General features: G+C 41.0%; 1 protein-coding gene across 4 annotated transcripts in view; it reads right to left on the reverse strand.

Annotated features, from left to right (window-relative positions):
• The window catches only part of nptnb (neuroplastin b), a 132831-nt gene that overhangs the window by 101462 nt on the left and 11166 nt on the right, over positions 1 to 20203 (reverse strand). For 3 of the 4 annotated variants that reach the window (XR_004564838.1, XM_034186529.1, XM_034186524.1), the window contains exon 1: positions 5034 to 5215. The exons of the other annotated variant lie outside the window; for it this stretch is intronic. Coding sequence is in view for 2 of the 3 variants with exons in the window: in XM_034186529.1 (XP_034042420.1) it covers positions 5034 to 5202 (169 nt within the window). In the remaining variant the exon portion in view is untranslated. Of the gene's footprint in view, positions 1 to 5033; positions 5216 to 20203 lie in introns of those variants that run through there. 4 annotated transcript variants of the gene reach the window in all.

A 20203-nucleotide genomic window follows, 5' to 3' on the forward strand; every position in this document is an offset into this window, starting at 1 on the left:
TACTGCCCAAGGGAAGCATGTATAAAGTGAATAAAATTGGTCCTAGCACAGAACCTTGTGGAACTCCATAATTAACTTTAGTCTGTGAAGAAGATTCCCCATTTACATGAACAAACTGTAATCTATTAGACAAATATGATTCAAACCACCGCAGCGCAATGCCTTTAATACCTATGACATGCTCTAATCTCTGTAATAAAATTTGATGGTCAACAGTATCAAAAGCAGCACTGAGGTCCAACAGAACAAGCACAGAGATAAGTCCACTGTCCGAAGCCATAAGAAGATCATTTGTAACCTTCACTAATGCAGGAATGGGGTCTAATAAGCCATGTTGATGGTTTGGATGAAGTAACTAATGAAAATAACTCAGACAGAACAATCGGAGAGAAAGAGTCTAACCAAATACCGGCATCACTGAAAGCAGCCAAAGATAACGATACATCTTTGGGATGGTTATGAGTAATTTTTCTCTAATAGTCAAAATTTTGTTAGCAAAGAAAGTCATGAAGTCATTACTAGTTAAAGTTAATGGAATACTCAGCTCAATAGAGCTCTGACTCTTTGTCAGCCTGGCTACAGTGCTGAAAAGAAACCTGGGGTTGTTCTTATTTTCTTCAATTAGTGATGAGTAGAAAGATGTCCTAGCTTCACGAAGGGCTTTCTTATAGAGCAACAAACTCTTTTTCCAGGCTAAGTGAAGATCTTCTAATTAGTGAGACGCCATTTCCTCTCCAACTTACGGGTTATCTGCTTTAAGCATACGAGTTTGTGAGTTATACCACGGAGGTCAGACACTTCTGATTTAAAGCTCTCTTTTTCAGAGGAGCTACAGCATCCAAAGTTGTCTTCAATGAGGATGTAAAACTATTGACAAGATACTCTAACTCCCTTACAGAGTTTAGGTAGCTACTCTGCTCTGTGTTGGTATATGACATTAGAGAACATAAAGAAGGAATCATATCCTTAAACCTAGTTACAGCGCTTTCTGAAAGACTTCTAGTGTAATGAAACTTATTCCCCACTGCAGGGTAGTCCATCAGGGTAAATGTAAATGTTATTAAAAATGATCAGACAAAAGGGAGTTTTCAGGGAATACTGTTAAGTCTTCTATTTCCATACCATAAGTCAGAACAAGATCTAAAATATGATTAAAGTGGTGGGTGGACTCATTTACTTTTTGAGCAAAGCCGATAGAGTCTAATAATAGATTAAATGCAGTGTTGAGGCTGTCATTCTCAGCATCTGTGTGGATGTTAAAATCGCCCACTATAATTATCTTATCTGAGCTAAGCACTAAGTCAGACAAAAGGTCTGAAAATTCACAGAGAAACTCACAGTAACAACCAGGTGGACGATAGATAATAACAAATAAAACTGGTTTTTGGGACTTCCAATTTGGATGGACAAGACTAAGAGACAAGCTTTCAAATGAATTAAAGCTCTGTCTAGGTTTTTTGATTAATTAATAAGCTGGAATGGAAGATTGCTGCTAATCCTCCGCCCCGGCCCGTGCTACGAGCATTCTGACAGTTAGTGTGACTCGGGGGGTGTTGACTCATTTAAACTAACATATTCATCCTGCTGTAACCAAGTTTCTGTTAGGCAGAATAAATCAATACGTTGATCAATTATTATATCATTTACCAACAGGGACTTAGAAGAAAGAGACCTAATGTTTAATAGACCACATTTAACTGTTTTAGTCTGTGGTGCAATTGAAGGTGCTATATTATTTTTTCTTTTTGAATTTTTATGCTTAAATAGATTTTTGCTAGTTATTGGTGGTATATACCCATATACCCATATGTGGCTTGCTAATTAAGCTAGTTAAACGTCTAACTGTGATGACATAGCAAGGTAACAACCAATCACAACAGCAGACATTTCTACAGCTGACATCTTGGTTGGGACAAATGCAGCCCCAAACACACAACAAGCAAAGCTAACAGGCTAATCTTGGTTTGGGTGTTTAACATGTGTAGGGTTCAGATGCAAAAAAACTACTATGCTAAAATCACAAATTTTTATTTGAGGCCAACCATGCCCTTGGCTGTGCAAAATATTTTAAAAAAATTGAACAAACCATTTTCATTGTGTTTAGGAAAACCTGGGAATTTCTCATGGCATTTTCCATTAAAACACCATACATTTTCCTCCATTTGAACCTTTCACATATGCGGGTAGCTCAGGGTACCTTTCCAAAATGCATATTTTTGCATTTCCATAACGGTTGCTTGGATGTGGGTAGACCGCTTGAATAACTGAGTCACCCTTAATGTAGCTAATGTCACCGAGGTATCAATACCTTGTGATTAGTCCTATAGATGCTAACACAGAAAATAAATAATACAACAGTTACACTCAACATAAATAATGGAGCACAGACTTTTAGGTGGTCTGTTAGTACAGTTAACACCACAGTAAGCAATATTATCATAGTTATTTTTTCATTTTACCATTGATATTTTTTATAAAGTGCTCAGAAAGGACAATTACGGTCGAGCACACAGCAGCTAGCTAGCAGATAGATGGTTGTTTTGACCCACGCAGTAGCTGCATTCAAAGTAACCCCAATTATTGATAATTTTATGGCTTAAAATATCTTAGGCTGATGAGTTAGGTCTATAAAACAAACAAACAAAAAGAAAACATTAGTTTATCATCCTCGCCGGCATGCCGAAATCACCCAGCATCAATTTTTTTTTTTTTTTTTTTTTTTGGCAAATTTCATTGACAGCGGTACAGCTGGTGCAAGAACCAGCACATCTGCTAGATGGTGAGTATGCTTTGGCCGAAGACGGCCGAAGTTTACTGAGCCGCGCCCAGAACTTGGCGCTAGTTGTCACAGACAACCACACACATGGGGACAATGCCATTTATCTCAATACAGATTGCCGATAAGGCCAAGAAGCTGAAGCCATGGTACAGGGTGTGCGTCTCTCCCCCCCATGAGTGATATTTACAGGCACTATGCATGTTGTATGCTGGACAATGGAGGTAGCTTGGACACTAAGTACAACAGTTGCAAGGTGTTTTTCCTCATCTGCTTCTTCTTCTTCTTATCTGTAGTTCTGGCCGCTTGATCTGGCCCACCTCCTAGAGGAGTAGTTGGATGACATCCTTATTTTTGTGGATTTTAATCAAATACTATTGCAAAGTTGTGAGGCTGGTTTTGTCATAATTTGAAGTGAAACTGTACTATAGTCTTTGTGTCTTATAACTGAGTGGCTAAGTTGCAAGTGACTATTTACTGTGTGGTTATTTTAAAACTGGATCAGTCAGTTGCTTCGTCTCACTCACACACAGTATGCATGTTATCATGCTACTTGCATGCAATCCAGGGTTTTCATGTATCCATAATCCTTTGCGTGCCAGAGAGTCGCTGCAGTCAAAACAGCATAGAGAATCCACATTATGACAATTGTAAATGAATATTATACTACAAAAATGTATTTTTTTTTATGTTTTTTATCACGTTAATAAGAGACTGCTGCATGATACACTGAAAACATGCTAAAACAATTATAACGAATAATCCGTTTCTGATGCGTTTAATCTGTGTGGAATTTAATAAACGCAAACCGAATTTCAGACATATTATATATATTAGTCTGGAACAAAGAGGACAACAGAGTTGTAAAGAACAATAATCAAGACATTAAAGAGCAAACTTCACTTTCCCCCAGAATGACATAAACAGGAAGTGAGCGTAGCTCACAGCAGCTCCCATTGAAAATACGAGAGACGGCTTGTGATTCTCGCATGTTTACATAAAACAAACACAATAACAATGTCTAGAAACCCAGAGAATATATTCATGAGAGTTTTAGGCACAATATAAAAATAGTTATATGTTGGTTTAATGGTGTTGTCCGTGTGCAGCGGTTAAAGTGCAGCGTGATCACAGCGTCTCAATGCAGTTCTCAATGTTACTGAGATCTCGCAGCACAGCAACCTCTCCGAGGTTTTGCAGGGTTTGAAAGCTGAAAAGGGCGGATACACTGACTGTATTCAACATAGAAACAAGGTGAGGTATGTCATTTCCCAGGTTTGAAATGACATTATGATGAAAAAAGAAATAAAATAAAAATTTAAATTTTAAACTTCGCCCTTCCTTATCACTTTTTTCTGATGTCAAGAATGATAACCTACTGTTTTTTTTTATGGGGCCTTATGTAAAAATTCTCCCTTGTATGACTAGCATGAATTGGGAAACTAGCTATAGAGACTAAACCCATTTTTACTGTACACAGAAAATAAACATGTAAACATGTTTATTTCTGCTGCAAAACAGGACACTTGAACATAGGTCATCTATGTTTTAGAGGCAGTGTCAAGCAGCCATTCAAGAAACTGCAAGATGTGCCACTTCCGTGTTAGCCTCACTTTTCACTACGGGAGGCTGCCGCTTGATTTTAACATTTAAAAAAGATAATTTAACCTGTAAAATGTTTCAGGGAAAGGAGACCCAGACCAGTCACATTTCTGAAAAAAAAACAAACAAAAACAAAACAAAAACAACATCAGATTTAGGCTACATCAGCCAGTAATGTGAACGTGGCCACTGAGGTGCAGGCATGTGAAGAACTTTACGAAGAAGGAATATTAAGACTTCCAAGCATTCAATTAAATATTATTGTTTAAAGTTCGGTTCTGAGGCTTCATCAGTCCAGAGCAGGTTTTTCCTGCATGACACATTCAGTCGCCCCCCCCCCGTAGAACAAGTGCACACTAGCAGCAGGATTCCATCATAGGAGGATGAATTACTCAGTCTGCTGACTGTCCCACAACGACAGGAAACATTCTGCGCACACACACTTACACAACAATATACCACTTTAAAACGTCACAAGTCAGTTTGGCCTTGTCTGAGGTACGTCCGAACTGTTCTAAAACCAGTCCTCTTTTAAACAACACATTCAGGCTACGCTTATCTTCATTTTTTTTTTCTTTCTTTCTTTCCTTCCTGAGTACAAGTCGAGTCTGGGTTCGATGGTGACATTTACGCCACGGTCACATGTGCTTCCTACCGTTTTGAGCCGAGACGAAAGCAACATCAAGTTCCCCAAAAGGAGCGCCGCCAGCATCGCCGCGTAAAGACGCATCGCCGGGACTCGAGCAGAGGACCGGAGGTCTCACTCGGACGAACGGTGGTTGGAGAGATCGTGAGCACAAAGATCTACACAGGGGGCCGTGCATCGCTCTTTAAAACAGTCAGCCGGGGCGATTTAAAATAAATAAATCTTTGCAGATCTTGTCGCGGGAAGCGGTCCGGGACGAAGCCAGCCGCTCAGGGACGCCGAGGTGCGGCCATGGGCGGGCGAAGAGGAGGCCTGGGCTGGTCGGACTGCGGAGGAGAGGTCTCCTGATGTCAGGGAGATTGTCCACGGCGTAGTTCTGAAGATTCAAAGATGCGCAGCGAGATGCGCATGTGCGCGCCCCGGTAGTCACGGTTGGGTGATTAAAAAAAAAAAAGAAAAGAAAAGAAAAGCGCACGAATTAATTCCGCACGGGAAGGAAGCGGTGCAGCCTCCAACACGCGCGGGTCTGTTTTTAAGAGAACGGATGCTGATCCGGTCGGCGGAGGAGGCGACTCCACAAACTGCTGCGCATACGCGTGCGCCCACCTAACCTCAACCATCATGTGTGCGCGCAGGCGGTTGTTAACAGATAGCTTTAACAAATGGAAAACAAGTGCATGTGATGTTCATCCAGAGACATGAAAGGGATGTGAAAGCTGTATTTGCAACCCCCCCCCCCCCCGTGTTCTACCCCTTTGAGTCTGGAAAGAACTGGGTGCCAAGAAAATTCTCCAGGGTGTGTATTTGCTAAAAATGCCCAGGTTTTGCTGTATAGGCACAGCCTAAAATACAGAAATGGAATACAGACAGAGTAAAAGATTCATTCATTAAAAATTGTCTTTTCCCACAAAAGTTTATGGTCTTTTTTGTGCATTCATACTTACTTGTCATACTGAATGTGATACAGATGGTGGTTTACAGTCTAAGAGATATTTTGGGGTCCCTTTTTGGGTTACTGGCTGATAGGCCGCTAATCCAGTGTCGTAGTTTTCGGCGACTGCGTCATCATGCTTTTATTGCATCTCAAAAACTGTCCAACTTTTTTGTAATTTGGCAAGGGTGTAATATGGGTCATTGACATTGTTCCCATCTAAAAATCATATTCGTAAATTTGTTCATTTAGAAATGGCGGCCATGTGTATGCTGGAAATAGCCATTTTGAGCGCTTAAAGGCAATTTTCTCACAAACTGTCTGATAAGTTTTTTTTTTCTAATTTGTCACGGGTGTAATATTGGTCATTGACATATTTCACGTCAAAAAATTCTAGTCATAGATTCGTTCATTTGGAAATGGTGGCCATTTTTATGCCGAAACCAGCCAATTTGGGTATTTGGACCCAGTTTTCTCAAAAACTGTCTGATACTTTTTCTTTTAATTTAACAAGGGCACAATATTGGTCATTATTATCACTTTACCAGGGCGTTGCTCGGACGTCAATGCTACTGGCTATACTCGCCCGCTGTGCATAAACAAATGACGTCATAGCGTGCGAGCAGCCGAAGAACTGTCAGCAGAGGAAAAGATGAAAAGGCGAGAAGTGTGTTTTGGTCCCAATATGGATATTCCGGATGATTTTCTCATGGATAGTACAACAATGAACAGCAGCTAAAGCAGCCAGCTTGATGAGGACTCCCTGCCGAATTTGGATAGCAGCGCGCACGCCAGCTGACATGACAAAAGTTAAGTGAGCCAACTTTTTATGTACGCGTTACATGTTGTGTATCTCAGTAAAAAGTGATAATAATGCAAATAACATGCTGTTGTCATGTGGTATGCATTTTCAGAGGAAATATCAGTCATTTTGATTGACTGGGCGTGAATGTCGGGCCTCTGAAAATGCATACCGCCCTCCAAAAGCATGTTATTGTATTAATATTGTCATTACTCCAATATGTTTAACCAGCCAGGAAACCTGCCTCAGTGCAGATTTAACTTAAACTTGACTTAAACTGGTTTAACACGGCTGGTCGTTACTATTATTGGGTGAGAATCCATTTAGCATTAAAAATTCTCTTAACCAAGTTATAGGTATCTCCTTAATCTGAATTTCATTTTACTTCATGTTAATTTCAAACCAGTTTAAATCAAGGTTAAGCGTATCATGAACTTTATTTATATTTAGGATAATATCTTCATTTTTAGTTTCATTCATGTTTTTACTTTTTTATTACATTTTCATTTCTATTTAGACATATATATTGCTTGTTAAATTTGAGTCACTAATAGTGATCATGATTAACATACAAAGAATGGAATGAGTGAATTAATGTTTTCAGAAACACTGATTTATCAGTCCATTTATTACAATACTATATATGCATCTGCACATGGACTTCAGAAACACAGGATGAAATGAGTCTGGTCATTATCATCATGTATGTACTGTGTTGTTCATATGCAACTGAACAGTGAATAGTTCCGGACCTTTCTTTTCAGAAGATTAATTTACAAACTGAAAATGTGGTGTGAGTTGACTAGCTTCCTAGTAAAAGACACCCCTGTCCTGGTTTGCAGTTTTCTGGGTTACCACCACTCAAATCAGGGTCACCTTCAGCCACAAGAATCACAATGTAACCTACAGTATGAAGTATTGTAAGTGCCAGCCTGTCTATACGCATGATAAACTTAATCTATGTCTCTTGTAAATGCAGTAATATACCTAACCAACTCGTACAGGAGGCTGGCGAATGGATCGGGTACTATGACACCACTGACTGTAGTAAACTCCGATACTGATCTGCTCGGAGTTGGTTCTCCTGTTTTGCTGTGGGTTTGCGGTACACTTGAGAACTGAGCATAGAACACTAGAGCTCGAAGCTCCCTCCATTCTCCCTGTCACTGCAAACCCCTGCCACAAAGGACTTGCAATCTTTCCCCATTTCCACAGGCACACTTGTCCATAATTTGCCGCCATAATCCTGGGAATGTGCAATGTTTATGTAACTTAACCTTTGAACTTACCCAGCAGCCCCGGCGGAGCTTAAACCCTAACTTGCGCATGATGTCTCACATCAGTGGCCTGGCTGTGCTGGAGCAGGATGTACTACATCCCCTTGAAAGTTCAACATGGCCTCTTGCTTAATCCTCGATGTCCTTTATCTGGGCAAAAAAAATTGTACGAGGGCGACCTCGTGTGGTCAGTCAAGTAGGCTTAACAAAAGGCATTTTCAGCTCTTTCTTAGTAATGACCTTTTAAAGCAACAAGCACATGTGCTTATATTGACCACGAGGACCCTGGGATTACCATCCAGACTTAGCAAGCCAGTTCCTGCCGATCATTACACATGGGAATTACACATGGGGAACACAGGAGAGGGAACGACTATGTCCATCCAAGGTTTAAAAAAGACCAGGTTAAATAAGTCATCCTACTTTTTTTTTTTTTTGCTCAGTGTGAGTACAACCACATTTGATCTGTTAATCAGCTTTTAAAATATTTTACAATGGATCCTTCACTGAGAGGAACTGAGTCAGATCAATGTTTTCTATGGGTCAGCAGATAATAGTCTGTACAAATCCCTTGGTAACTATGAATCCATACACCCCGAAAAATGCCCCGAAGGACCATAGAACTGCTTTTATTATTTGGCTATTTATTTGGAAAAATACACTGCAAAAAAGTAACAGGGGGTGGTGGCCAAGTGGTTAGTGCGCTAGGTTTCAGGGCAGAAGGTTTCCTGGTTCAAACCCCACCCCTGCCCCATTTTTCCATGTAATGTGGAGTTGCGTCAGGAAGGGCATCTGGTGTAAAAAGGTAAATGGACTGCATTTATATAGCGCTTTTCCACCTGCATCAGATGCTCAAAGCTCTTTACAATAATGCCTCACATTCACCCTGATGTGAGGGTGCTGCCATACAAGGCGCACACTACATACCGGGAGCAACTAGGGGATTAAGGACCTTGCCAAAGGGCCCTCAGTGATTTTCCATTCAGGCTGGGATTTTAACCAAGGATCCTCTGGTCTCAAACCCAACGCTTAACCACTAGACAGTCACCTCTCCCAGTGTGTAAAACTTGTGCCAATTCAACATGCAGATCCACCTTGGATTTGCTGTGGCGACAATGTAGATTTAATGTCTTGTCTAACTCTGTGTTGAACTAAAAATTCATCGGACAGTTAAATTTGCTTACTTTGTTGAACTTTTAGAATATTTTGTGGTCACGTTTTTGATGTATGATGTTATTTTAACCTTATTTATTTAGGTTTTATTGCCACTCCATTTACAGGCTTCATTTACTGATGTTACAATTACAATTTTATCAAATTTGAATACGTATTTTTATGAATACATTTTTTTTTCTAATTATGTGCATTACTGACAATGTTTTTGTAATTTCTATATCCTTAAATGTTTTTGTTGGTTCATGCACTGAAGCTGCTTAGTTTGTACTGTTCCTTTAAAAGTGATTGATATGAAGTTATTTCATTTTAATGTGTTTGCACTTGTCACGGTTTACTCTCTGTTATATTATAAATACTGCTCCCAGCATGCTTTTGTTGGGATATTGCAAAGGAGCTTGTCTGCGCAGAACAAACTTCCCTCCATTTTACAGCCCTCCCTCCAGTTTGTCCAAGGAACACCACATTTAAAATGTAACCCCACCTGAAACCTTTCACAGACCAATCAGCGAGAAAAATGTCAGCTTCAAGGTCACACCCTCCTTTGTTCAAAACCAATCAGAGTGGACATGTGGCATTTTGCCCTTAGGGAAAACTTACCCATGGCTGTATTAATTACGCATCACTTAGCTGCTGCCAATGTGTTCACAACAGTGGCTTTTTACAACTATTTTCCTTATTTCTCAGTCAATCTAGTATGGAAAGTAGTCAACAATGGCTTACCAGGCTGAAAAATGAACTTAGCAACAGTCCTCTGGCATCAAATGTGGCTTTCGGCTTCATCCTCATGGGACTGGAGAAGCTGGTGGAGTTGGAGTTTGAGTGTCCTTGCAACCCCACATGGAATGGAGTATTTTCATCAGCATTCTTCATCATTCCTGCCGTCATGGCCTTCACCTTGATGCTGATCATTCAAGGGTGCCGATGTGACTCATGGCTCAGGAAAAATGTTTCCATTTCCAGCTTCGTTCCTGCCGTCGTTTGGTTGATTTTGTTGTTCCTCGATGGCCAGTACTTTGCTTGCGCTATGACAGACTGGGAGGGTAGATTTGTCCTCGTTGACAAGGCGGCTCCGCAGAAATGGTGTGAGCCAGTTATTGAGGGAGCTGTCACCCCCAAAGAACTAATGCTCCGCTCACAGCAGCTGTTTGTCTTTTCTCAGGTGAGTTGACTCTCTCTCTCTTTTTTTAAAAAGATTCTGTTTAACAAGCATATGTACAAATTAGCACCTTAAAGACTGCAGAAAATAGTATAGTCAGGCAGAGATTATGATTCCTGTATCAATATAAGGTCAGACAACTTTTGGGTATCATCAAATGGTGGCTTGTGGGCTGCCGATGGCCTGTAAATCAGTGATTTAGAGCCTCCAGCACATAAGCTGGAAAGAAGACTTCAGGTGGTACACTAGTGCAACATGCACAAAGGGCTGTGTGTTTGCTCTTTGCCTTTTGGTCATCACTGATGGTACTGCCACAGACAACACCAAAAACCACAGCGTAGAAGAAGCCAGGAGTTTTCAGCCTGTTGTTGAAGCATCTTATTTCCTGAGTTGCATAAATCTTCAGTGTTTTGTGATGTTTGATGTACTCACTGACCTACTGAGGTTTCTGCAGGTTTGCAGCAGAGACAATGTGCTGTGAGGTGATGGGGGTGCAAGTCAATGCATCAGAAAGTCTTGCATGGTATCATTGCCCATAACTCTTTAATTGGCTTTGGCCGGAAACCAAGTGATCAGAAGTGCCAGAAAAAAAACAGACCTTAACATGCGCTTAATTAGGCTTTACTGCTATGATCAGGTATCAAGATATTTGCAAATTTTGAGCCAGTGTGTCGGTCCAGTCGGTATAATTTCCACCACTGTGTGTACCTACTATTAATCTCAAGTTTTTTGCCATTTCTATGATTACAGCCTCCTTTTTTGTAATCTAATAACATAAAGCCAAAACAAGTTAATAAAAACAAAAAACTTCTCTACAGCTAGCAATTTATTACAAAGCCTGCACAGAGTTTGGGCTCCATCTTGACACTCTATGGTTCAGTGTTTGTGGCACATAGGGAACGTCTATTTGGGGTTTATATGCGCCACACATTTTCAATGGGCGACAGGTCTGGACTGCAGGCAGGCCAGTCTAGTACCCCCACTCTTTTACTACGAATCCACGCTGTTGTAACACGTGCAGAATGTGGACATTGTCTTGCTGAAATAAGCAGGGACGCCCCTGAAAAAGACGTTGCTTGGATGGCAGCATGTGTTGCTCCAAAACCTGGATGTACCTTTCAGCATTGATGGTGCCATCACAGATGTGTAAGTTGCCCATGCCACGGACACTAACACACACCCCATACCGTCACAGACGCTGGCTTTTGAACTTTGCACTGGTAACAATCTGGATAGTGTTTTTCCTCTATTGTCCAGATGACACGATGTTCATGATTTCCAAAAACAATTTGAAATGTGGACTCATCAGACCACAGCACACTTTTCCACTTTTGTCTGTCCATTTTAAATTACCTCGGGCCCAGAGAAAGGGGCAGCATTTCTGGATGTTGTTGATCTATGGCTTTCGCTTTGCATGGTAGAGTTTTAACTTGCACTTGTAGATGTAGCGACGAACTGTGTTAACTGACAATGGTTTTCTGAAGTGTTCCTGATGTCGGTTTTTAATGCAGTGCTGCCTGAGGGATCGAAGGTCACGGGCATTCAGTGTTGGTTTTCGGCCTTGCCACTTACCTGTAGAAAGTTCTCCAGATTGTCTTAATCTTCTGATTATATTATGGACTGTAGATGATGGAATCCCTAACGTCCTTGTAATTGAATGTTGAAAAACATTGTTCTTAAACTGTTGGACTATTTTTTCATGCAGTTGTTCACAAAGTGGTGATCCTCACCCCATCTTTGCATGTGAACGCTGAGACCTTTGGGGATGCTCCTTTTATACCCAGTCATGAGTGTCCTCAGTTCCCAAATGCTTATTGAGTGTTGTTAGATGGAAAGGTGATGTAACAGTGGTAAACACTGTCCCAGCTTTTTTGAAACGTGTTGCAGGCATCCATTTCAAAATGAGCAAATATTTGGACAAAACAATAAAGTTTATCAGTTTGAACATTAAATATCATGTCTTTGTGGTGTATTCAATTGAATATAGGTTGAAGAGGATTTACAAATCATTGTATTGTGTTTTATTTATATTTTACACAACGTCCCAACTTCATTAGAATTGGGATTGTAAACAACATTCTTTAACCGCTTCTGAATTTCGTGTACTACGCCTCCTCAGACCGCCCTAGGTGCAATTACAACACACACACACACAAACACACACACACACACACACACACACACAACACACACACACACACAAACACAAACCGCACAGTCATTGTGAAAGGAAGTATTTTTCCACATCAGGACATCATCTGAATGCAGTCTGTTTCAGTTGTAACTGGTTCCTCTTTAACAACAGCAGATACTGACATGCAGTTTGACATTAATTAAATGTGACATTACTGTGATCATATTATTGCAACTTCAACTTTTGACCCCTGTACAAACAGAAACTGACCCTTGTCACGGTTTTGCTGTTTTACGCCATAACTCCATAACATTCAGTCATAGATAGTCCAAACTATGCCTTTTTGGAATCATTATGATCAGACAAATAATGTGGTATATTTTTGAACATGATTGGAGCACTTTTAAATTTTGAGCTCTGTGTAACCCTTCACTGGCCCCTACCTGGCTATAGCTACAACCCTGGGATGGCCATATATTTTTGGGGTCGGCACACTGAGGCTGGATTCTAAGTATCGTTTAGTCCTCTTAAATAGTACAGATTAGGTCAAAATTGATGACTGGCTCATGGGCAAATAGGTAGCGCCCTTCATATCAGTTCTGGATGGTTCATGTTTCCGTTTATAAAGGGACTCTGTGCAGTTGTTTGGGTTTGGTTTTCAAGATAACTGAGTTTTAGGTCTAGTAGGTTAGGTCCATAAGTATTTGGACTGACACAATTTCTGTGCTTTTCCATCTGTACATAACCACAATGGAATTGAAAAGAAGCAACCAATGTGTGCATGTATTGACAATATAGCTGATATTTCTTTAATAAAGTGTTTCTTTTTATATCCCAGGTTATAGGCCTAGTCCTCTCATTTTCATCTGTGTGGGTCTCGTAGTGTATGTAATCAGAGAAAGCTGCCAGCAAGAAGTGGCAATGCAGGATGCAGACATAGCCGAGCTGACGGTGCTCAGGATGAGCTCTCTGCGGACCAGAACATCGTGAGAGGCAGCACCCTGCCCACCGCACCTGCCTCACTACCACCAATGGTCACTTAGTAAATAATCAAAACAGACTTTGAGATTTCATCACGGTCCTCGTGAAAATATTTACACTACAAAATCTGCCTTGAACAGTTAATTATTCTGTCGTATGAAGTTGCAGCGATATAAATGTAAAGGTTTTTTTTTTCTATTTTCTCTGTATTACCTGTGTATTTGTACACATTGTTGTGCCTGTTTGTTTGATTAATCACTACAGAAACTGAGTTTTTTCTTCTGGTGCTTCCCCTCAAACAAACTGTTTTTTTTATTATTACATTTTTATCATATATTTTATATAAGCTAAGACAGTTATGCCTAAAAGACATTATTTGTTGAAGTGATGTGTTTTCTTCTCATTATATGGTATTATCTGTATTAAGAAAAGCATAGATAGATCCATTATCATTTGAAATTTGACTTACAGGATGCTGGCAGCAGAGGGCAGAGTAGGCTCAGTGGCAGACCAGCAGTTCCCCCTGGCTGGCCACACCGTTGAGGTTAGCCAGAGCCACTGAAGAGCACACACGCCTGTTTTCTTCCGGCGAAAAAGTGCTTCTGCAGTCAAAGATGTCTGAAGGAACACTGCGGCTGCTGGATTTAGCTTACTCATGGAAGTATTTTTTTCAAAAAGCTAACTGAGCCACACAATGGACCGATGCATATTATTGATGGCTCTCATACAATGGAATAAATAACACTATGCAACAATTTTATTTTTGTTTGTTCCTGGGTACACAGTGTGTTTTCCTAACCTGTTATGCCTTAAATAAATAGAAAATAGCTGTTATTCCACAGAAACTTTGCTCAACACCCCCCAGGTGACTTTCCCACACTGTACTCTGCGAAGGAGGAACAGAGATGAGATTATTCAACACTTATTACTACGAAATATTGTTTAGAGGCAAACTTATCAGCTACACGTTTAGGTCTGGTTTCAAACTTAGTTCAAAGAGGCTGCTGCTCACAGCTAGTGGAGGATCATTAATCCGCACGCCACTGCCGTGAGGAGCACGCCAAACAATTTCCACCAATAATTACTTATAGCTGCGTATAAACGCCAATTTACATTCACGGATTAACTTTTCAGAATATTCACCTCTGTCGTGTGCTGACAACGTTAGCCTCTCACCCTCGTCCTCCTTCACAGGCGCGATGTCAGACTCTGAAACGGCCCTCAGCGTCCCCACACGGTCGTCACAAGGTTGTACGAGGGCTGTCCATAAAGTATAGGTCCTTTTTATTTTTTTCAAAAACTAAATGGATTTCATTCATATGTTTTTATGTCAGACATGCATGAACCCTCGTGCGCATGCGTGAGTTTTTCCACGCCTGTCGGTGACGTCATTCGCCTGTGAGCCCTCCTTGTGGGAGGAGTCGTCCAGCCCCTCGTCGGAATTCCTTTGTCTGAGAAGTTGCTGAGAGACTGGCGCTTTGTTTGATCAAAATTTTTTCTAAACCTGTGAGACGCATCGAAGTGGACATGGTTCGAAAAATTAAGCTGGTTTTCAGTGAAAAATTTAACGGCTGATGAGAGATTTTGAGGTGATACTGTCGTTTTAAGGACTTCCCACGGAGCGAGACGTCGTGCAGCGCTCTCAGGCGCTGTCATCAGCCTGTTTCAGGCTGAAAACCTCCACATTTCAGGCTCTATTGATCCAGGACGTCGTGAGAGAACAGAGAAGTTTCAGAAGAAGTCAGTTTCAGCATTTTATCTGGATATTCCACTGTTAAAGGAGATTTTTTTTTAATGAAAGACGTGCGGACGGGTCCGCGCGTCGGGACGCAGCCGGCGCGGTGCGGCGACACAGGAAAAACACCTCCGTGTTGATAACCATTTGTAAAATCCAGGCGGCTTTTGATGGCTTTCAGTGGAGTGAGTATATGAGAAATTGTTTAACAGCTGGACATGTTCCAACTTGTCCTTAAGGCTTCCAACAGAGGTGTTTTTCCTGTGGCGGAGCATCGCGGCGGCTGCGAGCCGACACGCGGACCCGTCCGCACGTCTTTCATTAAAAAAATCTCCTTTAACAGTGGAATATCCGGATAAAATGCTGAAACCGACTTCTTCTGAAACTTCTCTGTTCTCTCACGACGTCCTGGATCAATAGAGCCTGAAATGTAGAGGTTTTCAGCTTGAAACAGGCTGATGACGGCGCCTGAGAGCGTTGCGCGACGTCTCGCACCGTGGTAAGTCCTTAAAGCGACAGTATCACCTCAAAATCTCTCATCAGCCGTTAAAATTTTCACTGAAAACCAACTTAATTTTTCGAACCGTGTCCACTTCGATGTGTCTCACAGGTTTAGAAAAAATTTTGATCAAACAAAGCGCCAGTCTCTCAGCAACTTCTCAGACAAAGGAATTCCGACGAGGGGCTGGACGACTCCTCCCACAAGGAGTGCTCACAGGCGAATGACGTCACCGACAGGCGTGGAAAAACTCACGCATGCGCACGAGGGTTCAAGCATGTCTGACATAAAAACATATGAATGAAATCCATATAGTTTTTGAAAAAAATAAAAAGGACCTATACTTTATGGACAGACCTCGTATTCTCTGGCAATCTTATCCAACTCACTGCTGGTTTAAATGTAGTTCTTCATCACTACAGTGGTACCAGCTGGAAGTCCTCAGATCTGCACGTGAACATCACAGGTGTCGTGGATTGTCGTGATAGAGAGCCGCACGAGAATGCAACAGGTGCAGCCAATCATCGTAACAGAGGAGAGAGACTCTTCTGCAGCACATTTTCCTCAGAGAACAGCCCCAAATCATCTGGGAAGGAAAATAAACACAAAACAACCCAACCTTGTCCAGCCAAACCCCCCCAACACACAACAAGGAGACATTTGTTAGTGCCTCAAATCGTGTTGTAATGAAGAAATGCCTCTTGGTTTGAAGTTATTTTTATATTTTTATCTGTTTGTTTATTTATTTACAAACCACAACTTAAAACACTGACAAAAAGCCTCTGAGTGCTGGACTCACTTTTGATGAGTGCTTCGTTTGCAGAAAACCTTGAGTGAAAAATTATTTTAAGAAAGAATGCATGAGCACTAATGGAGCAATACAAAAATACACTGTATGCTAAAAATAGCAATAAATTAATGTAAGTTGGTTCCACTCCTCCACTCAAGGCAAAGGAGTCGGTATCGGGTTATTTGGTCATGTGACTTTTAGTCAGGATTCTGACATTTTGCTGATTGGCTGAGACACGCCGCTCTCTGATTGGCTGCAGCCTTTGTTTACAACGTAGCACTGGTACCACAGTCTCTGGAGGAGTAGAACCAACTTACATTTTCGGTGGTTACGCCACAGCCAATCACAGAGCATGGTGTGATAGCCAATAGCGGCCGACGTATCAGATGGACCAATCACAGCCATGTTTTCAAAAACACGCCACCAGTCTCTTTGCATATATATATATATATATCGTCGTTATGTGTAAACACAGCATTAACCTACCTACAATCTATGTCCTGAACAAGCTAACCTAACAAGCTATCCTTGGTTTGCGTGCTTATTAAATCATATTTTTGGGGACTGTGTGGTGGTTTTCATAATGTGTGGCTTTGGTGACGGCACTAAAAATCATGACCCACTTATTTCTACAACAATCATGGATTAAAGGTGATAGGGAGAGGTTGAATGGGGCATTAATCCTTGTTCTGTGATGATATGTAGCCCAAAAAAAATTGGTTGGGTCTGTAATGGCTCAGAACCTTCCTAAAAGGCTCTCTGAAACAGATATGTTACTATGCTGGGTTTAGAATGCCTTGTTTGCCTTTAATGGCATCGTTTCGGAGCTTATTTGGCAACCTCATTATGAAATGCAAGTAGGTGGCGCTGTTCGGCTGCCGTTTGATTGGCTGCCCTTGCTCTCACTGAAAAGAAAGCATTATTTATTTATTTTCATTGCTTTTATATTTTCTGTTGTGTTTCTATTCAGGTTTTTTTTGCATCTTTCTCTAAAATTGTATATAATAATCATTAGATTATTAATATATAAACAAAATTTAAGAAATATTACAATTTGAAAACAAATGCACCCGAACGTGATGACAGCTGCAATGCTAACTTTTAACATTGAAAATGCCACAGACATGCTAACGCGTTAGCATGGCTCCAGTTTTTAAGTTATAAAATACATCTATCAACTGTTTCAGAAGAACATACCAGGTCGGTTTAACATAGAAAAGGTAAATAATACTCACAGACGTATGCTCTTTAGGGTTTTAGCGGGAGAAAATTAAGCAAAAGAAAGAAAGAATAATCGAAGCATTGCTTCAATCTGCGAAGCACTGCTTCGATTGGTTCAAGGTTCAAAGCAAAGCCGCGCTGCAGAAAAGTTGTTCACGGACCCGCTGCAGGGTCTGTAATCAATACAGAAATGATCATTTTCCTGACAAACACCCCCCAAAACAACGGCCACTCTGAAGGACCGATAACATAATCGTTAAGCACAAAGCTTATTGATGTCGGTGGATCGAGTCATTTCTTAACGATACCCAAAAGGAACCGGTTCTCGATACACATCCCTAGCTGCTAAGGGGTTAGCTCATTCCCTTTAGAGGAACAAACCAGAGCTAACATGCCATTCTAACGTGCAATTCTTACAACAGGAATATGGCGCAACACAAATTTAAAACAAAAGAAAATGTGATACTCACAGGCTGTACTGATTGCTGGGGTTGATTTTGTCGCAAAGTCGGAACTGACCCTTACTGAGTATTAAATGCTGACTGAAGCCAGCTCGAAATCGTGCAAGGTTTGTGAAACAGTCCTCCGTGAAATGCGCAAAGCAAAGAAATAGTTGGCGGTTGTATGTACTGGGGATGCGGTTAAAAATGAATAAAAGCCAGTGATCGCATACATTACTTTCCGTGGGAAGATCGTAGTCTGCTAAAACAGCCTGGGAAAGCACACCTGTAGCTCGCCACTGCTTCTCTTCGAGTGTTACGAATGGGTGGGCACAACCTCATGAATAATTAATTTCGAAGGGCGTGTGTGAAAGGGGTGGGTGTGGGTGTGTGTGGGGGGGGAGCTATTGGTGAAAAGTGACGTAACTTTTCTCTCAAAATGGATTGGCCTGTTTTCTAGGGGCAATTCAAAAAAGGAGAAATACTTGAAACAGAGGTTCTGAAACTTGCTGGCACTTCGTGTGTATTCCCCCACAGCGGGGAGACTCTGACCTAACACCAAAAACATGAAAAAGATGGTTTGATTCTCTATCCCCTTTAAGTTGTAACCACATCATCAAGCAACTGACAGCTGCAAAAAGTGCAAAGACCATTAGCATACAAAGTTAAATACAATGGAAATTTCACTTGACAGAATACTGGTGCACAGATGTCTTTGAGGATCAATTTTGACAGTTAACCACAGACATACAGATATGTGTAATAAAATGCTCACAAAGAACAGACATGGTCCTTCACCACAACTAGCAGCTACTGCTAATGGCATCTGTGCAAGTGGGGCCTCTGAGGTCAACTTACACACAGTACCTGTCACTCAAACACTTACCCTGCTAATTATTCATGATTTATGCCTTAAAATTTGTCATATTTTTTTCTTAAAAAAAAAATCCATCCGCCATATAGTTGTCAGGAAAGGGGAAACTAGCCATCGAGACCAAAAATGTTTTTTGTACCAGCCTGTAGATATGTTTATTTCTGCTCTAACTTTGGACATTTTAACATGGACTTCTATGGTAATCTGCTCCCAGTTGGAACATTCTCAAGTAACCAGTCAAGGAACTACAACTTTCTCTTCTTCATTCAGTGCCTCCTTTTGGACGGCCGGAGTTTGCCACTTGTTAACAACCTACTAAGTGGTTATTGAAGAAATATGGCAAACCAGCTATCAGTCTATAAGAGTCTATAACAAAAATATAACAACAGACCATTTAGACTAAAGTGCCTTTCAATAAGTTTGAAATGAATTAAGTATTGCAATTTTGCAAATTATGAGCACTCAACAAAATGGATAATCTACTTATTTACAATTACACTTTCGCATAAATTCCTGTCAGGGATTGGATTTTTGTTTTTTGTTTGAAATGTTTTGCTCTGTTTAGTTACTGTGTTTGGTTAGTGTTTCTGTTTGTTAGTTATCTTGCTGGTCTTTTCCTGCTTGGGGTTTCTCTGTCCCTTTCTCTCTTGTCTGCACCTTGGTGCTTGGTGGTGGGCATTTCACTCTGTCTGGCCACACCCTTGTTCTGGTGCTTTCCATGCACCCCTGTTCCTAATTTGTAGCTCATCACTGGGTGTATTTAAGGCTCACAAGTTTCAATGCTTGCCTGCTTGCCTCATCGTTTTTTGATCACCCTGCCTGTGTACCTGACTCCGCTTCTGCCTGATGATTTTTGTACTGCTGCTTGTTTTGGACTGCCTTCATGTGTACTGACCTCTGCTTGATACCTCACTAAACCTGTTTGAACCACAGAGCTGTTTCTCTGAGTTTTTCATTGGTGTCCAACCATTCCTGACCGTCGAACCTGGTAATTCCATCCCAAAACAAATATTAGTTTTGAACATAAAGTGAACTGTACTCTTCCAACATAATAATATTATTCTTCTATCATAAAATCTAATCCCTTATCTTTATTCCAGTGACCAATGGGTAGGTAATGTCTGTGCCCAAAGCACTGCAGATGAGTCCAGCTGTTGAGCTCC

The sequence above is a fragment of the Thalassophryne amazonica genome, chromosome 2 (genome assembly GCF_902500255.1).
Source record: "Thalassophryne amazonica chromosome 2, fThaAma1.1, whole genome shotgun sequence".
In the NCBI taxonomy this organism is placed as follows: domain Eukaryota; kingdom Metazoa; phylum Chordata; class Actinopteri; order Batrachoidiformes; family Batrachoididae; genus Thalassophryne; species Thalassophryne amazonica.